This window comes from Eleutherodactylus coqui, chromosome 3, assembly GCF_035609145.1.
Source record: "Eleutherodactylus coqui strain aEleCoq1 chromosome 3, aEleCoq1.hap1, whole genome shotgun sequence".
Taxonomy (NCBI): Eukaryota; Metazoa; Chordata; class Amphibia; order Anura; family Eleutherodactylidae; genus Eleutherodactylus; species Eleutherodactylus coqui.
In genome coordinates, this window is record NC_089839.1 from 3,497,804 (window position 1) to 3,516,678 (window position 18,875).

General features: G+C 48.7%; 1 protein-coding gene across 1 annotated transcript in view; it reads right to left on the reverse strand.

The window, feature by feature from the left end:
* Positions 1–3,076: 3,076 nt before the first annotated feature.
* PTPN14 (protein tyrosine phosphatase non-receptor type 14) overlaps positions 3,077–18,875 on the reverse strand; it is a 100,994-nt gene continuing 85,195 nt past the window's right edge. The window contains exons 17-19 of the mRNA XM_066595064.1: positions 13,287–13,521; positions 11,811–11,974; positions 3,077–9,461 (exon numbers count right to left, since the gene is read on the reverse strand). Of these exons, the coding sequence (XP_066451161.1) occupies positions 9,333–9,461; positions 11,811–11,974; positions 13,287–13,521 (528 nt within the window). The 3' untranslated portion in view covers positions 3,077–9,332. The remainder of the gene's footprint in view (positions 9,462–11,810; positions 11,975–13,286; positions 13,522–18,875) is intronic.

Genomic DNA, 18,875 nt, shown 5'->3' on the forward strand with positions numbered 1-18,875 from the left:
AGGCTCTCACACTGCTGTCAGTGTGCACCCAGTATCCGCGCCGAGAAGAGGAGAAGCAGCGCTCACTACAAGGAGGAGGTAAGTGTATGGGTTGCGGAGGTGGAGGGTCAATATTACTACTGAGGGGTAAACATTAGTAATGGGGCTACTGAGACCATAGTGGGGGACACTATTACTACTGTGGCTGATCTAGGGGTTACTAATACAACTGAGGCCACTGTGGGGGGGGGGGGGGGGGGGGTCACTAGTACTACTGAGGCCCTCAAGCTGGCTTACAGTTTGTTTACACATGGCGGAAATGCTGTGCAGCACAGCGGAAATTTCTGTGGCAAATTCCGCAGCATTTCCGCATCCAAAAAAAGTCAAAAATCTGCACCATTGGTTTGGATTTTGACTTGAAAGCAACCGCGTCCCCGCCGCTGTCATGCTGTGCTCAACTTGTCTGCTCCACAATGTTATTCCTATGGAGCTTTAATTCTGCACATCTTTACTTCAAAAATCACTAAATTAAATTTTGCAGCGAGAAAGCTTTGTGCCGCGGCATTAAGGAAGGTAACGGAATTCTCCTTGCAGATTTCTAATATACAGAAAATGTGCAGAATTTTTTTTTTTCCCCACACTTTAATGGAGATTTTAACTTCGGAATGACGTAATTCCGCAACAAAATCCACACTAATTGACAAAATCTGTGCGGTCTCCTGCGGCCAGTTCTGTCCCGCATGAAAGGTCCCTTAGCATTCTGGAACAGCAGACCCCTGCTGTACTTTGAGTTCTCCTGCACAAGTGGGTATCGGTTGTCTGGTGGGATTGGACACTTGTGTTTCTACATGGAAAACCTTCTCATGTTATCTTTACAGAAGCACAAATGAAATTGTGATGGGCCGGGGCTCAGGGACAGGACCTTGTGAAGCCTTTACCTTCATATCAGCCAGTTGTGCTGTAACGGCCCCCAAAGGACTTACTGTAGCACATATGGCCGAAGGCCTGGTTTTGTCACGGTGATGCCAACACTCTGACTAGACCCTCGGCATGGTATGCCGAAGAAATAACAAGAATCGAGTCCAGTAATAGTTTAGAACTCTGGGAGTGTACAGATTTACTAACTTCAATATTTGAAATACAAAGGGAATTTACAATTCTCCGGAAAAGTACTTGAAACAGGTATATTAAGGTGGAGTATTAGGTAGGCAATTGAACACGATGCAAGATACAGTGTTCGTGACTCGCTTAAGACTGGACTTCAACGCTTTCTCTTTTCCTTTCCTGTGAATTTGTGAGACAATTTCCCCAGTAGTTGCTTTGGATGAAGGGCTGATTAGAGTTTAGTGAAGTGTATATGAAACAGTGGGACAAGTGCCTGAATGGCCAATCCTGGCTTGGAATTCACTGGGTAGCTTTGACTCACTGTTTGAAGAAGATGGACCTCAGAAAGGTTCTTCTTTCTTCTGCTGTGGGGTGCCAAGGGAGCAGGTTTACAGCTCGCTCGACCTTGGAAGAAACATGTTGCACTGCTGGATTACTCTTGTATGGATATCTCCTCTCTGACACAACTGACTGCTCCTATCTCCACCTCTTCTGATTACTCTCTCCCGTTAACTGCTCACTATCACTCCCTTTAATCTCCTCTTCCAGTTCCCACACGTTCTGGACTCCCCCCACTCTTGCATAGGGACTTATGTTGTGGCTTTCCTGCCCTTAGACTCTGCACGAGGGAAATTGAACCTGACTGCCAGCCAATGAGAGACTAGCTGACATCAGTGGTAAGCTCTAGTCTTAGCTAAGAAGGGGAGAAACAGGGTCTCTCCTACAGATGGCACCTATATGCAGAGACGGCATATAGACAGGTGTGATAGGACAAGAGTGGGCCGGTGAGTGTTCTGTAGGACCCGCTGGGCCACTCCAATGCTGCAGACCTTTCATTCCTAAGTCAGGTGCCTTCCGTTCTTTACTGTGTTATATAGATGGTGTTGCAGTCCAGTAACGCTAATTTCACTCACCTTTCACACAGCAGCTGCTCCTCGCCAAAGCTGTTGGGATCACAGCAGTTTAATAGCAAGTTCTTTTCACAAACCACAAATATTTCCTCTTTGGGAAAGATATTCTGGTCACCTCTAGCAGCAGGGAGGAAGTAAAGGACTGCAGTAATTCAATGCATCTCCTCTGCTCTTATTGAATGTTTACTTGCACATAGTAGTACACTGGCTGCTCATAGTGGAGTCATACTTACCTGTCAGGGTACTTAGGCTGCATTCACACTTGGCAGGTTTTTTGCTTTGCTAAACAGCAGCAAGAAAATGGATGCATTTTTGATGCTGCAGTTCAGAAAGACACAAAAACTGCCAATTGTGACCACCGTCTAATGATCTAATGCAAGGCTGTGCAGTAGGTTGAAGTTGTCCAATGGGTAAGGTAAAAATTGAGGTTGTGACATATCAGGTCTTGATGAAAGAAAGAAGTGCTTGGTGTGAACCTGCTGTCATCTAGCGAATGCCAGTTGAGCTGCCCGGTGCTGGGCTGTGGGCGCAGGTCTCACTACAGGATGTCGGGCCTTCAGGCCACACTCATGGGGTCTGTTTGACAGTTTGGTCAGGAGCGCGCTGCGGAGTATTCTGTAGGCCTCTAGCAGCTCCTCCTGTTCCTCTGGTTGATGCCTTCTGGTGTTTCGCCCCGTGTCCCGCTATCTGCTCTTCTGCGGACAGTAAACCTTTTTGCTGCGGCACGTATGGATCTTCCCACCTGGAGGATCAGGACGGTGCTACCTGATTGGACGGCAGGCAGCGGCTCCTGTACCGGTAGCAACAAGAACACCAGCAAAACACGGAACTAGAGGAGAATCCGTCAGGAAGGAGAGAGGAACGGCCTCCAGTCCCCTTCTCCGGGAGTCTTGTGATCACTTTCATTTGTACCAAAGCAGGTGAAAAGGATTCCCGACGGCTTCTGCTTCCTGATTGGACAGGTTGGTGTCCCTGAGGTGGCAGTAACTCGGATTATACTGCGATGCTCACGTGCTCACAACATTTTTCTGAGCAGTGTATTTAGGCCAACGGTATTCTTCACTTAAGAAAAAACTCAGCTGTGACGCGGCAAGAACTCCATGTTTATTCATCTCTATAAAAGTCTGCACATAACAACGGTCAGGTTTTATTTACCAAAAAGAAAAATTGCAAAAAAGTTTATGAAAACGAAATATACAAAGAATACAAAGTATGTTCAGTACAAAACAGCCGTAGAAAACACGAGGGTCGTCGTGCGAACGAATGGGAGGCCGATATACAAAAGCTGAATATAATACAGTATAACATGCACATCGCCCGCACAGTCCGACACCCGCACAGTCGGATAACCACCCCAAACCACCCGTACAGTAGGATGCCCGCCCCAAACCACCCGCACAGTAGGATGCCCGCCTGTACAGTAGGATGCCCGCCCCAAACACCCGCCCAGTGCATTCAGGTTAAGTAGTTCTGTTCACTTTTTCACCTATTTGAGTTACAGTAAATCTGTCATTGTACATAAATGCGCAGTACACATAATCCGCGCGCCGCGTACATAAATGCGCAGTACACATAATCCGCGCGCCGCGTACATAAATGCGCAGTACACATAATCCGCGCGCCGCGTACATAAATGCGCAGTACACATAATCCGCGCGCCGCGTACATAAATGCGCAGTACACATAACCCGTGCGCCGCGGCAGCGAGGAGTGGAGGCTTACATGTTACAGTCAACAATATTACATACATTAGAGATGCAGATGGGGCAGAAGAACCATTTCGTTATTTAAAGAGGTTGGACGCTACAAGCCTGCACCTCCGTCCTTAGGGTTAGGGTTAGGGTTGTGGCCTGTTCGGCAACCAGTCCGTCACTCCTTCAGCCTCTGTGTGAACTTTGCTTCCTTCCCAATTACATCCCCGGTCTCAGAAGCTCTTTGATGCGGGCGCCGCGCCGCTCTCGGCCACTCCAGATGATCAGGGCACCTGCAGATTTCCATCCTTCCAGGGCTGGAACGTACCTAGCTGTTTACACAGCTGTGCCGCCAGGAATACCGGTAACTGCGCTTACGCTCCGGGACGATGCTAGAGAGCGGCGCATGCGCACCTGCAGGACAGGGCATTTGGGCATATGCATGCCCCGTTCAGATGCCCATCAGTTTGGTGCAAAGTGTACATAGATGCCGTAGGAGCGCGGGGTCAGTTGTCACACGGGCCACACTGTAGGATGGATGGGCAATTTTACAGACTAAGTGTCCAACCTCTTTAAATGGGTTGAAGGAAATTAGAAAAGGATGATCACTTAGTTCCAAAAAAACAGCGCTACTATTTGTCCACAGGCCATGTCTGGTAGTGCAGCTGAGTGTCATTTGAGTGAATCGGGGCTGAGCTACAATCTTAGATAAAGCACATGGACAAGTAGTTTAAAGGGGTTGTTCTTCTTCTAGCCCCGCTTGGTACTGCAGGCTGAGTGCCACTGAGGTGAATAGGACTGCAGTACCAACCTGGGCCACTGTGCAATGTACGGAGCCAACTCCTTCCTGCAGCTAGAAGTGGGACAACCCCTCGAACGCCCTTAAAATGAGTCGTACAGAAGAAGATTAAAAACATGTTTTTTTTCCGGCCAAAACGGCAGCACATACGGCCATAGGCTCTATTCACTGCACTGGAGCTGAGCTGCAATACCGGACACAACCTGCAGGCTAGTGTGGAGCTGTTTCTGGAAGAAAGCAGCCATATTTTTGTAATCCTGGACGACCTCTTTAGACAATCTGAGGGTTTGAAAGGGAGAAAAAAAAACAGGTATAAAACAGGTTCAAACACCTTGGAGGAACTCGATGCTTTTATCTTTGGGGATCCCGACAAGGATTGTATTTTAGTTCACATTTGCTAATCCTTATGGACAGATCTAACATGTAGAATATACATCCCCCATTTCCCGTAATCGCGTCCCCAAGAGCAGCGAACAGCGCCACATTTTACAGACGTTTAAGTCTACATTTATTTGTTCCCAATATGGCGTATAAACAAGATGGTACAGAATCCTGGGCCGCCCTGCGCTCCGTGGGTAGGTACCTGAGTAATGGGAGGCAGGTTGGTTGCCAAGGAGGTGCTTGTTGCTATGATAGTGTTTGCGCAGTCTGTCTCGTATAGCAGCTGGATTGGCGCAGTGCTGGCACACAAAGAGCGGGAGGAAAGACGCCCCGGCAGCGTCACGGGCTTCGCTTCTTAACATTAAGGATCTGGTGACCCGGAGTTTTATTGACCCAACTTCCATGCTGAAACACTGGTCAACACGGAAATAGTTACGGGCTTAAAAAGGCCCCAATCTGTAGCATCGCGGTGCGCTGAACACGAATAGGACCAGGACCATTTTTTTTATTGACTCTTATTTTTAAAATATTTCGAATAGTTCATTTTCTGTGTTTCACCGTGTAAATGTATCCAGGAGGACTGGAACAACAGCTCTAGCTATACCAACAGTGTGAGCCGGAGAGCAGCCGTGTGCGGACAGGACCTGTGATGTCATCATGTGATCAGTCCCTGCCTCTGAGCTCACTACCTCACACCTAACCCCAGCATGAACCAGCACACCATGTAACTCCCTCATTACCTGATCACTGGTGTACTATATAAAGCCCAGTCGGAAAGGTTGAGCATGTAAAGTATTTCAGCCTTCGTTGGATCCAGTTTAAGCTGCTGTTACATAAAACTGTTATTGTATCCATTTAGTTACAATACAGAACACTAAAGCCTCGCTAATACCGTGGACTATTGTTGCTAAAGTTGTGGGGAAGTGACATTTGCCAGCCAGAAGAAGAGTCTCACTTCTCAAGTGAAGACGTCATATCAGCTTTACTTCGGATGCCTGATTGGTGACCAAGACAAGCCTTGGGCCGCATATATGAGGGGATAACGAAGCACAAGAAGCTGAGAATACTCTACCCCAACATTCCGTCGGCATTGAGACCAGCTCCACATAGTGAGGGACTTCCTATTCCAGAATTTCCAGCAGAAGATTATCTTAAGTTGATGAGGACGAGGGTGAGCCGACCTGTTGTTCTCCCGGTCCGTCGGCATGCAGTAATCCAGATTTTCACTGGGGCGAATCATCAACCCACACAGAATAACACAGGAAGAACTTAATGACCTGGTTCGTGATTTGGACTTATCCAAGACTTATCCAAGAATAAAGCAGAATTGCTAGGTCCAAGACTCCAACAATGGAATCTTCTAGAAGATGTCACAGTTACTTCATATCGAAAGCGGCACCAGCAGTTTGGGCCTTTCTTCAGAAAGGAAGGTAATCTGGTATTCTGTTTCGATATTGAGGGCCTCATGAATGCCTTAGAAATCACTCATGACCCACAAGAATGGAGACAATTTGTAGACTCTTCGAAACTGAGTCTTAAGGCTGTGCTTTTGCACAATGGAAACCGTCTTCCATCTATTCCAGTAGCGCATGCTGTCCGCATGAAAGAGACGTACGATAACTTAAAGCGGCTCCTGAATGCCATTAAGTACAAGTACAGCTGGCACCTCTCTGGTGATTTGAAGGTAGTTGCGCTTTTAATGGGACTGCAGCAGGGACATAAGAAATACATGTGTTTTGTTTGTGAGTGGGATAGCCGAGCAAGGGCATTGCACCACTGGCTGAGGAATGGACGCAGACACAATGTAGCAGTTGGAGAGAAGAATATCCAGCACCCAGCTCTGGTGGAGGCTCACAAAATCCTGCTACCACCCCTTCACATCAAACTAGGTTCGTGAAAGCCATGGACCGGACTTCACCAGCTTTCCGGTACCTTCATGAAAAATTCCCTTGACTCGGTGAGGCAACGATTAAGGAGGGAGTTTTCGTGGGTCCTCAGATTCGAGAGCTCTTCAAAGATAACCGATAGAACAACTTGCTGCAGGGAGATGCGAAACAAGCATTGGATGCTTTTTGCCGAGTGTCTACAAACTTTCTCGGGAATGTTAGGGCAGAAAACTACAAGAAACTCGTACAAGACATGATGCAGTATCAGAAACCAGGCTGCAATATGTCTCTAAAGATCCACCTCCTTCATTCCCATCTAGATTTCTGTGGTACGATTAGTGATGAACATGGCCAACGTTTCTATCAAGATGTAACAATGGAACCAAGATACCAGGGAGAATGGTCCACTACCCTGCTGGCGACTACTGCCAGACCCTCCACAGAGACGCTCCCGAACAGCCGGCCAGGAGATCTGAGACGTAGTCCGTGACTTGTTACAGGTATTACCCATCGGCCTATTACTAGCGGCATGCATTTCGGGATGGTTATTGCAGATTACAAATAAAATAGAGCCAATTCAGCATCTTGGCTGTCATATTCGTGTTCAGCACATAAAATTAGTAATTTCTTATCACTTTGTATTTCCATAACATGACTTTTGTAAAAATTTGTTGACCAGTGAAATCGTTGTCGGAATTTGCCCCATTTTTATATTGCATGGAGGTCAATTGGACTCCGGGCCATACAACAGACAACCAGAATCTGCATCGTGGCCAAACTATGAATTGGGAGGTCAACTGGAAGTGGTTTCTGTGTGTAACTGGGTCGGCCGGTCACACAGCGGAGCTCCAACCCCCCCATGTCACCGATTATTGTAGCCGATCCCATCGAAAAAAATCCAACATGATTTGCCACAAATATTTGGTGTGAATGTGCTAAGAGAGTGCTGAAAGAACATGGAGGCCGTGATGAGGGGGGCAGGGGACAGTATATGGAGGCCGTGATAGGAGGCAGGGGACAGTATATGGAGGCCGTGACGAGGGGGGGAGGGAACAGTATATGGAGGCCGTGATAGGAGGCAGGGGACAGTCTACGGAGGCCGTGACGAGGGGGGCAGGGGACAGTCTACGGAGGCCGTGACGAGGGGGGCAGGGGACAGTCTACGGAGGCCGTGACGAGGGGGGCAGGGGACAGTCTACGGAGGCCGTGACGAGGGGGGCAGGGGACAGTCTACGGAGGCCGTGACGAGGGGGGCAGGGGACAGTCTATGGAGGCCGTGACGAGGGGGGCAGGGGACAGTCTATGGAGGCCGTGACGAGGGGGGCAGGGGACAGTCTATGGAGGCCGTGACGAGGGGGGCAGGGGACAGTCTATGGAGGCTCCACAAGAGAAGAGACATCGGCATACTTGAAAAAGGCTCATCTCAGCTGACATGTTACACTTCATACGGTGTTATGGGAGAATAGAGGAACACTTAGAGATGCCGACGGCCCTTCTCTTGTGGATCAGTAGTGTTCAGACGTCTCATCATTTCTGTAATATACTTGCATGATAAATGTTGTTCCTTTACCGCTGTAAGTCCCGTCTGCAGGGCGGCCACAAGGGCCACCAGGGCCACGTGAAGCCTCTTTTACACAAGCCGATTATCATTTGCCTCATGATCTGAATGTCATCAGCCGACCGGATCATTCATGGCAGCATAAAAATAGCCCCTCGTTAGCCGCGCACCTTCCCGTATATATAGGGCCGTGCTGCGGATGGACGATCTGTACGGGGAAGAACTGTAGTAATAATGGTTGATTCCCACACCTGCGATCATCTACCTGTGGAAAAGCTCCTTAACGAGCGCTGATCCACCTGCGATTCGTCAATCGGTGTTCATTACAAAAGGCAAGAAGCAGCCCCTGGGAACGGGCCCTCACGCTGGTAGCATCAGTCTCATGGGAAGGTAGCCAGTACCCCCCACATCTAATAAAGTTGCTGTTCTCATTCTCAGGTGGGCCAGAAGAGCGCCCCCTGAGCTCCGCTCACCAGGCTGCAATGTCATTGTTCTTCATTAGTCTTGCAGGGTGTATGGATCCTTGGGCAAAAGGTACAAGTGTCCTGACTGACCTATCGGGGCTCAGATTGTATTGGTCCTGTGCATGTTTTGAAGATGAGGACTTGCCTCTGATTGGCTGCCATGGGCCATGTGACCACTTATTCCAGTGATTGGATGCATGAGGCATCTCCACTGGTCTTATACATGGCTTAAGGTGCATTTTTCATGTATACAGCAGGCTATAGACAAGAGTATATATTACTTAAAAAAAATCTTAAAAAGTTACAAATAATTATAAGCGAGGCGCGTCTCCGAATGTACAGCAGTGCGTAATATGTCTATTACACAAGCAATTTTCACTGTGTTTATTGCTGACCACGCGAGGCAGAGAATTCAGGCGTCCGATTAAAAATAATAAAATGTGGTTCAGTAAAATGTTCAACTTTTTACATAAATTAAGACAAATAAATTAAACTTATTTTAAAAAAGTCTTATCTTCTGCAAGTCCGACACGAAGTGTATGCAAAAGAGGGGGCGGGGTTAAATGAGCCTGGAACTTTCCAGGAACTGGATGATAACTTGGTAGACAAACTTGTACTGCGCGATCGTCTGAATCAAGAACATCCGCTGTTCCCGGAGGCGCTTCAGCAGCGACCAGATCTCAATTTTCTTAAAGAGAAGAAAAAAAGAACAAAAAGGAAAAAAAGTGTCACAAAGTCACATCTTACGGATCTGCAGTAAACGGCGCATTACACACAATGACAGGCTGATTCACAATATAGTTCAAAAATTTTGTATACACTATAATGAAAAAGTATTGGCCCCCCAGCAGTCCGGCGCGGTCAGGTGATCTGTGAGCATTAGGTGTAGAGCTAACAAGGGGGTCTGCTGGGGGGATGTCACCAGGTGAGCTGACAAGGGGGTCTGGCGGGGGGATGTCACCAGGTGTAGAGCTAACAAAGGGGTCTGGTGGGGGGATGTCACCAGGTGTGGAGCTGACAAGGGGGTCTGGCGGGGGGATGTCACTAGGTGTAGAGCTAACAAAGGGGTCTGGTGGGGGGATGTCACCAGGTGTAGAGCTGACAAGGGGGTCTGGCGGAGGGATGTCACTAGGTATAGAGCTGACAATGGGGTCTGGTGGAGGGATGCCACCGGCTGGAGAACTGACAACGGAGTCTGGCGGAGGGATGCCACCAGCTGGAGAACTGACAACGGAGTCTGGCGGAGGGATGCCACCAGCTGGAGAGCTGACAACGGGGTCTGGTGGAGAGCTGACAACGCAGTCTGGTGGGGGGATGTCACCATGTGTAGAGCTGATAACGGTGTCTGGTGGTGGGATGTCACCAGGTGTAGCGCTGACAACGGGGTCTGGTGGGAGATGTCACCAGGTTTGAAGCTGACAACGGGGTCTGGTGGAGGGATGTCACCAGGTGTAGCGCTGACAACGGGGTCTGGTGGGGGGATGTCACCAGGTGTAGAGCTGACAATGGGGTCTGGTGGGGGATGTCACCAGGTGTAGAGGTAGCAATAGGGTCTGGTGGGGGGATGTCACCAGGTGTAGAGGTAGCAATAGGGTCTGGTGGTGTGATGTCACCAGGTGTAGAGCTGACAACGGGGTCTGGTGGGGGATGTCACCAGGTGTAGAGGTAGCAATAGGGTCTGGTGGGGGGATGTCACCAGGTGTAGAGGTAGCAATAGGGTCTGGTGGTGTGATGTCACCAGGTGTAGAGCTGACAACGGGGTCTGGTGGTGGGATGTCGCCAGGTGTAGAGCTGACAACGGGTTCTGGCGGTTTCATGTCACCAGGTGAAGAGCTGACAACGGGGTCTGGTGGTGGGATGTCGCCAACCAATCAGTATGGACATTGCAGCTTCTGGACCTTCCAAAGCCCACTATTGGCCATGTTATTGGGAGATGGCAGCCATCCTGTGTGTGGATCTGCCACGTTCAGGGAGACCTTGTATACTAATAAAAAGTGGACAATGAAGCCTTGTAGGAGCTGTGAAGACATCACACCCATCATCTGCCCTCGCTCAGGGGGTCTCATAGGACATTGGAACATCCATTAGTACCAGAACTCTCCATAGGGAACGGCATGTGAAGGGTTACCATGGACGAGCGGTGGCACACAACATCACAGCAGTGAATGCACAGTGGTGCCTGATTTCGCGATTGGAGCGACGGACTGCGAGTGCAAGCGAGTGTTGTGGATGAATCACAGGACACCATCTTGGGTGTGGGGGTTGTCTGGAGAGCGGTTTCTACGTGACTACCTTGTTCCAAGAGTGATGTTTGGAGGAGGTTTTGTTATGGTTTGAGGGGGTGAGGGTGGGGTTCTGCTGGAAAGGACGGGGGCCGTTTGTTACAGCGAAGTCCGCTCTCACTACTAATGAGTACAGAGACATCCTGGACAATGTGGCATCCCCTCCCCTGTGGTAATACTCTGGTACAGCTCCGTGTCTCCACCAACATGACCGGGCGCCATGTCATACGGCACTCAGTGTGGGGAGCAGAACGTCTGCAGACTTCATTGGCCCAAAGTGCAGATCTCAATCCCATCAAGCGGGACGAACGAGAACGCCGTATCTGTGCCTCCAACACACCCATCATCCCCCATCACTATCTGAAGCCCCTCCAGGAATGGAGGCAAATCCCTCCACACATCTATGGGGATCCGGTGGGAAGCGGAGGGGACTGCAGTCATGGAAGACGAAGGTGGCCCACCACTGGGGGGGGGGGGAGGGGGAATAAAATCCATCATCACCTTTTATGCCCCAATACTTTAGTGTATTTTTAATGTGCGATTTTATTAGATTTCATTAAATAAATGTTCTGAAAAGTTAATAATATAATTGTGAGCCCCGAGGGGCGGCAGAGCGGAACATAAGAAATCTACAAATCAGTGCAATGAATTCTAAAACGAAGAAAAAGAAAAAAGGTAAAAAACATTAAAAATGTAAAAGGATCTGAAAACAATGTGCCTTTCCCCAGAGATCAGCCTCATCCGAAGCGCCGTACCTCGTTCTGCTCCAGACAACGCATCATCAGCTCCGTTAGGATGACCACGCCCGTTCTCCCGACGCCCGCACCACAGTGAACCAAGACCGGAGGGTTGCTGCAGCTGCTGCTGTCCAGCATGCTGTTGGCGTGACGTCGCACGGACTGGATCTCCTCCAGGTACGCTGCGAAGCACAACAACAAATATGCTGAAAAGCTCAATAAAAAGGCAAGTAAGACTTCATTTACTTTTTCTCCCAAAAGTTCGTCGTGCCGCGCCATTTATCTTGGCATAACCCAAAACTGGCAAACAGTTATGAGGAGTTTTCTGGGACTCAAAACAAGAAAAACTTCACAGCTCCCCCCCCCCTCCCTCCTTCAGCTCCTCCCCTCTCCGGATCTGAAGAATAGCTGGCTGTGGTCGCTGTGCATGTGACCACCCAAAGAATTACAGGCTTCAGTGGTCAGCAGTGATTGGTCACGAGTGTAAAGGGGGTGATGTGCCGTTAACATTCCTCTCTGGCATTTCTTCCCCCACCGCCTTTTTGCACTGTAATAGGTTTTTACCTCTGCCATGCTTACTCCTGTGCTGTCCCTTTAAGGGGGCGAGGAGTAGTGCCATTGGCCCGAGTTGAGAGGAAGTGGCACCATCTTAGGCAGCATTGGCTTCTCCGAGGGACTGGAGCTCTTTCACCACTGCATCACCCATTGGCAATGAGCTACAGAATAACTGCACTGGCATTTGGCATCCCTGGCACACTCCCACTCGGCTTGGTGCCAGCAGCATCTGCACCCCTCTCCCGCCTACAGGGGTATAACACAAGACACTGCAGCCCCTCGGCCCCGGAGGCGTGTTGCCTTAGTGACTATGTCCCACTGGAGTCATTGCTTTACTGTACAGCAGCCCCTCGGCCCATGAGGTGCGCTGCTCCTGAGACTGTACTACACCCGAACGGCTGTCTTGGTGTAAAGCGCCCCCTCGGTCTACAAGGTGTGCCACCTCAGAGACTCTTCTGGAATTGACCGGTCACTGTAATTGATGAAGACTTTTTGTGGACAGTTCACCAGTTGTAACGGTTCAAAATGAACGTTGTTTGCAAGTGTGGAATTAGTGATTTATTGTCGGAGTCTTAATGCCCATCTATGGAGGCTTGGGCTAGGGTCACCTCAGTTCCCATGCCTTCCCGCCACTATGGCTGAGGTCGCCCACCAGCAGCTCGGCCCGTACCTTCCCTGCCTCCAGTCACCCAAGATGAGCCTGCACTACCTCTTCCGAGACCAGCATCCCCAGTGCAGGAGGACCTACTAGGAAGAGCTACCATCGGCTTCATGTGCCCAATGAACCGAACGTGACCACAGCCATCTTCTTCTGGTTTTGGAGCGGTGGGACTGAGGCTCTGTCAGTAGATGGAGAGCCACTGAAGGAAGGAGTACGTCTTATTTCTTTATTTTATGCTATTCCTATAAGGAAGGACACATGTGAAGCGAAGTTCTTACACAAGAAGCCTTGAACTTCCTCTGGGCATCCATGATCTGGCCAGTCAGTAAACTGCAGGTGCCAAACTGTCCTCTCTTGGCCGGACAGAAGATGTTTGATCTTCAACCCGGTGGTTGCATAGCAACCAGAATCTGTACGGAAATTTGTGGTAACTTTAAACTTCCCGTAGGTGGCAGAGTTGTGCTTGGACCCCAGCTTCGGCCAGTATCGGTGACCCTTGGCTCTCGCTTTGTCCTGTGAAATATACAAACGTAGGTTAGCGAGAATTGGCTACATGCAGATTTAGTTATGTTCTGCTTTGTGTTTTTTTGTCTCTATGCAAACAAAGGGGTATTTAAAAAAATAGGGTTCTCTTAGACCCCATTGACACGCAGCGGGTGTCATCGGATATTTTTGGTGGGGTTGTTAGTTTAATTTTTGGGGGGAGGAGAGGAGGAAATGTCGTGTTCTTCACCCATTGACCTGACTTTCCTCATCACAGTTCCCACGGCATCACCACAACCTGTTTACCTGGGAGGTAAGAAGTCTTGGACAACTTGTGCCACTCCCCCCCTTCCATAAGGAAATATTGATGACATGTAAGGGGTTAACATGGTTCAATTGTAGATCTGTATTTGCAGGACCTTTCAGGGAGGTCACATGATGTAATTGAGCTTAATCTTTGTGCTGATTGGCTGATTAGACTGAGCTTATAAGGGGGGGGGGGGGCAGAAGCTTCCAGACTGTGATGCCTCAGAAGAAGAGCAGAGCTATTCAGTCAGCCAATTAAAGTGGTGAAGTCAGCATTGAGCGGCACACAAAGTACTCTGCCCATTCTAATTTTATTGTGGGCGGACTACTCAGCAGCGCCGTGAATCCAGCGGTAACATCGGAGGAACGGCGGGGAAGGTAAGTATAACACTTACATCTCCTAACTCAGCGGGTCACCTACCGTCAGCCCATCAGCTCAGCTCATGGCACTAGAAGTAGATGGCAGATTCCCTTTAAACTCTAGTTGCAGCCCTGAAAGTGCTCAAAGGTTTAGAGCACCACAACTTTTCCAGCCATTTTTGACATTAACACAGTTCAAGTCCAGCAAATACCATGAAATGGTTCAAGAGGGGATTACAAATATAGAAATAGTATAAAACATTTAACATGGAACACAACAGTCGGAATTTATGATTTTAACCAAAGGGTCGCTGCAGCACAGAAAGCAAATTATGGTTTGAAATTTGATGCAAACTATTCCTGCAGGGGTGTCAACTCTTGTAGATTACTTTCAAACCCTCTGATTCTATATAGGCAGTGTTGGGACAGATTCCATTACAACACCCTGTAGGGCAGGATTTGGGCAGTTTTGTTCTTCAGGGTATAACCCTTAAAAGTGTAGATATGTCTTAGGGTGCCGACCCACTAGCATTTTTTTTCCATTGTCAATGGGACTTTGTAATGTTAAAAACGCAACGGAACTTGCGTTTTTGGTGCATTGCGTTTCTAACATCAGAAAGTCCCATTGACAATTGGAAAAAAAACGCAGCCAATTTGCAGCGGAAAAAAAAACGCTAGTGGGTAGGCACCCTTACAGAGAAAGTGCCAGGAAAGCCAAGGTGGCAGTCAGAACAGTTTCTTATACCATCAAAAGGCACTTGGAAACTGAAGGAAGAGGTCTGACAGACCAAAGGCCACCACAAAAACTAATGCCAAGTTTGTGTGATCAGCGCCTCACAGCACAAAACCTTCAAGCACAACTTAAAGGGGGTCTGTCAGCTGGAATAAGGTGTCCAAACTGCAGGCATCATGTTGTAAAGCAGAAGGAGCTGAGCAGACCGATATATAGGTTTATGGGGAAAGATTCAGCAGAACTTGTATTTTATTCATTTAAATCTATGCTTATTCTAAGCTGAAGAGTCCAGTGGGCAGAGCTATCAGTGACTGGCAGCTGTCCCTGTATGTACAGTCCAGTGGGCAGAGCCATCAGTGATTGGCAGCTGCCCCTGTATGTATAGCCTAGTGGGCGGAGCTATCAGTGACTGGCAGCTGCCCCTGTATGTACAGTCCAGTGGGCGGAGCTATCAGTGATTGGCAGCTTCCCCTGTATGTACAGTCCAGTCGGCGGAGCTATCAGTGATTGGCAGCTGCCCCTGTATGTACAGTCCAGTGGGCGGAGCCATCAGTGATTACATACAGGGGCAGCTGCCAATCACTGATGGCACTGCCCACTGGACTATACATACAGGGGCAGCTGCCAATCACTGATGGCACTGCCCATTGGACTATACATACAGGGGCAGCTGCCATAGTCCAGTGGGCAGTGCCATCAGTGATTGGCAGCTGCCCCTGTATGTACAGTCCAGTGGGCAATGCCATCAGTGATTGGCAGCTGCCCCTGTATGTACAGTCCAGTGGGCGGAGCCATCAGTGATTGGCAGCTGCCCCTGTATGTACAGTCCAGTGGGCGGAGCCATCAGTGATTGGCAGCTGCCCCTGTATGTATAGTCCAGTGGGCGGAGCTATCAGTGATTGGCAGCTGCCCCTGTATGTATAGTCCAGTGGGGCGGAGCTATCAGTGATTGGCAGCTGCCCCTGTATGTATAGTCCAGTGGGGCGGAGCCATCAGTGATTGGCAGGTGCCCCTGTACGTACAGTCCAGTGGGCGGAGCTATCAGTGATTGGCAGTTGCCCCTGTACGTACAGTCCAGTGGGCGGGGCTATCAGTGATTGGCAGGTGCCCCTGTACGTACAGTCCAGTGGGCGGAGCTATCAGTGATTGGCAGGTGCCCCTGTACGTACAGTCCAGTGGGCGGAGCTATCAGTGATTGGCAGATGCCCCTGTACGTACAGTCCAGTGGGCGGAGCTATCAGTGATTGGCAGATGCCCCTGTACGTACAGTACAGTGGGCAGAGCTATCAGTGATTGGCAGGTGCCCCTGTACGTACAGTCCAGTGGGCAGAGCTATCAGTGATTGGCAGATACCCCTGTATGTACAGTCCAGTGGGCGGAGCCATCAGTGATTGGCAGATGCCCCTGTATGTACAGTCCAGTGGGCGGAGCTATCAGTGATTGGCAGGTGCCCCTGTACGTACAGTCCAGTGGGCGGAGCTATCAGTGATTGGCAGGTGCCCCTGTACAAGCATACACAGATAGGCTTCAATAAATAAAATGCAAGTTCTACCTACTCTTTCTTCATAAAACTACATATCATTCTGCTCCGCTCCTCCCGCTCGGTGACACAATGTCTGCGGGTTAACAGAGTGTTCGAGCCGAAAGACTCCCTTTAATTCAGCAAAAAATAAACACGTTTCCACTTTAAGAGTGAAGAGAAGACTTCTATCTGCAGGTCTGACAGAAGAAAGCTGCTGCTAAGACTGCGGGGCCAAGCAGCCCCTCCAGTGATGACTGAAGAGCGGGGGACGGTCTTATGGACTGATGAGTCAAAATGTGACATCTTAGGTGAATGCAGGGTTTGTACACCATTAAGTAGGTGAAATATGGTTCCTGAGTGTGCGACTGTCAGACATGGAGGAGGAAGCGTGAAGGTCTGCGACTGGCACAGTAAACCAGAAGGGCTACCAGAGCATTTCGATACGCCGTGCAGTACCCGCTGGTGTGCGCCTAGTTGGTCAGGGCTTCATATTACAGCAAGACAATGATCCACAACATACTTCTAGCTGAAGAAGTCAGTAGACCAACATCTGGAATGGCCTTCACAGTCTCCAGGCCTAAACCCCGCTGAGCTCGCTGCAAAGTCCAAAATCTAGATTTCATTTAATGAAACAAAGTTACTTTATTATCGTTATTCATCTTAACGAGTTTATTTGTCAGGAAGGTTTGTATCCTACATGTCAGCGCTGCGTCAGTGCGAGCTCAGAGGACAGATGAGCAGGATGTGATCAGACACACATTAACCCCTTCTATCACAATCACCTGCAGCATATCGGATAGTATAGGGTTAATTTTTAATACTTTATCTACAATCATTTTATAAGGCTTCGTTCACACGCAGACCATTTTGGTTGCATATTCTTCACTCTGCATTGTGGTGCAAATCTGCATCTAAATCCCCACGGATCGGCAGCGGATGTCACCCGTTCACACGTAAAGACCCGCAGCGGTGAGGTCACCCGTTCACACGGAAAGACCCGCAGCGATGATGTCACCCGTTCACACGGAAAGACCCGCAGCGGTGATGTCACCCGTTCACACGTAAAGACCCGCAGCGGTGATCTCACCCGTTCACACGTAAAGACCCGCAGCGGTGATGTCACCCGTTCACACGTAAAGACCCGCAGCGGTGATGTCACCCGTTCACACGTAAAGACCCGCAGCGGTGATGTCACCCGTTCACACGTAAAGACCCGCAGCGGTGATGTCACCCATTCACACGTAAAGACCCGCAGCGGTGATGTCACCCGTTCACACGTAAAGACCCGCAGCGGTGATGTCACCCGTTCACACGTAAAGACCCGCAGCGGTGATGTCAGGCGGAATTCAGCAGCAGAAAGTGCACAACAAATCTGCTGGGTGCGAGCCGCCCCCCATAACAGAGGAGACACCCGTCCTCGCACCCGCTGCATCTGTTCGTGTCGTCTAGAAATCCGCAGTTTTGCTCCGATTTGAGTGGAATTCTCAGGATTCTTCTTCAGCAGCCGGCGACCAATACCGGCGCAGTAACAATCAAAACTCCCCAACTTCCCCTGTAATTTGTGTTGCCGGTAGTAACCAATCACAGCTCAGCTTTCATTTCTTATATTGCTGAGGTACTATGAAAGGTGCGCTGTGATTGGCTGCCAGGGCACCACAGATTTTCTCTTGGACGGCCTTCATAAGAGCGGGGGGCTCATTCTTGTCGCTGACTTTGTATATTCCGGGACTGCTGGTCATAAAATCGCTGTGTATCGCACCGGTATATCACATTATATATACACGCAGTTATATCACACTATACTATATACACGGGTGTATCACATTATATATACACGCAGTTATATCTCACTATACTATATACACATGGGTATATCACACTATACTATATACATGGGTGTATCACACTATACTATATACATGGGTGTATCGCATTATATATACACGCAGTTATATCACACTATACTATATACACGGGTATATCACACTATACTATATACACGGGTATATCACACTATACTATATACATGGGTATATCACACTATACTATATACATGGGTATATCACACTATACTATATACACGGGTGTATCACATTATATATACACGGGTATATCACACTATACTATATACATGGGTATATCACACTATACTATATACATGGGTATATCACACTATACTATATACATGGGTATATCACACTATACTATATACATGGGTATATCACACTATACTATATACACGGGTGTATCACATTATATATACACGGGTATATCACACTATACTATATACACGGGTATATCACACTATACTATATACACGGGTATATCACACTATACTATATACACGGGTGTATCACACTATACTATATACATGGGTATATCACACTATACTATATACACGGGTGTATCACATTATATATACACGCAGTTATATCTCACTATACTATATACACGGGTATATCA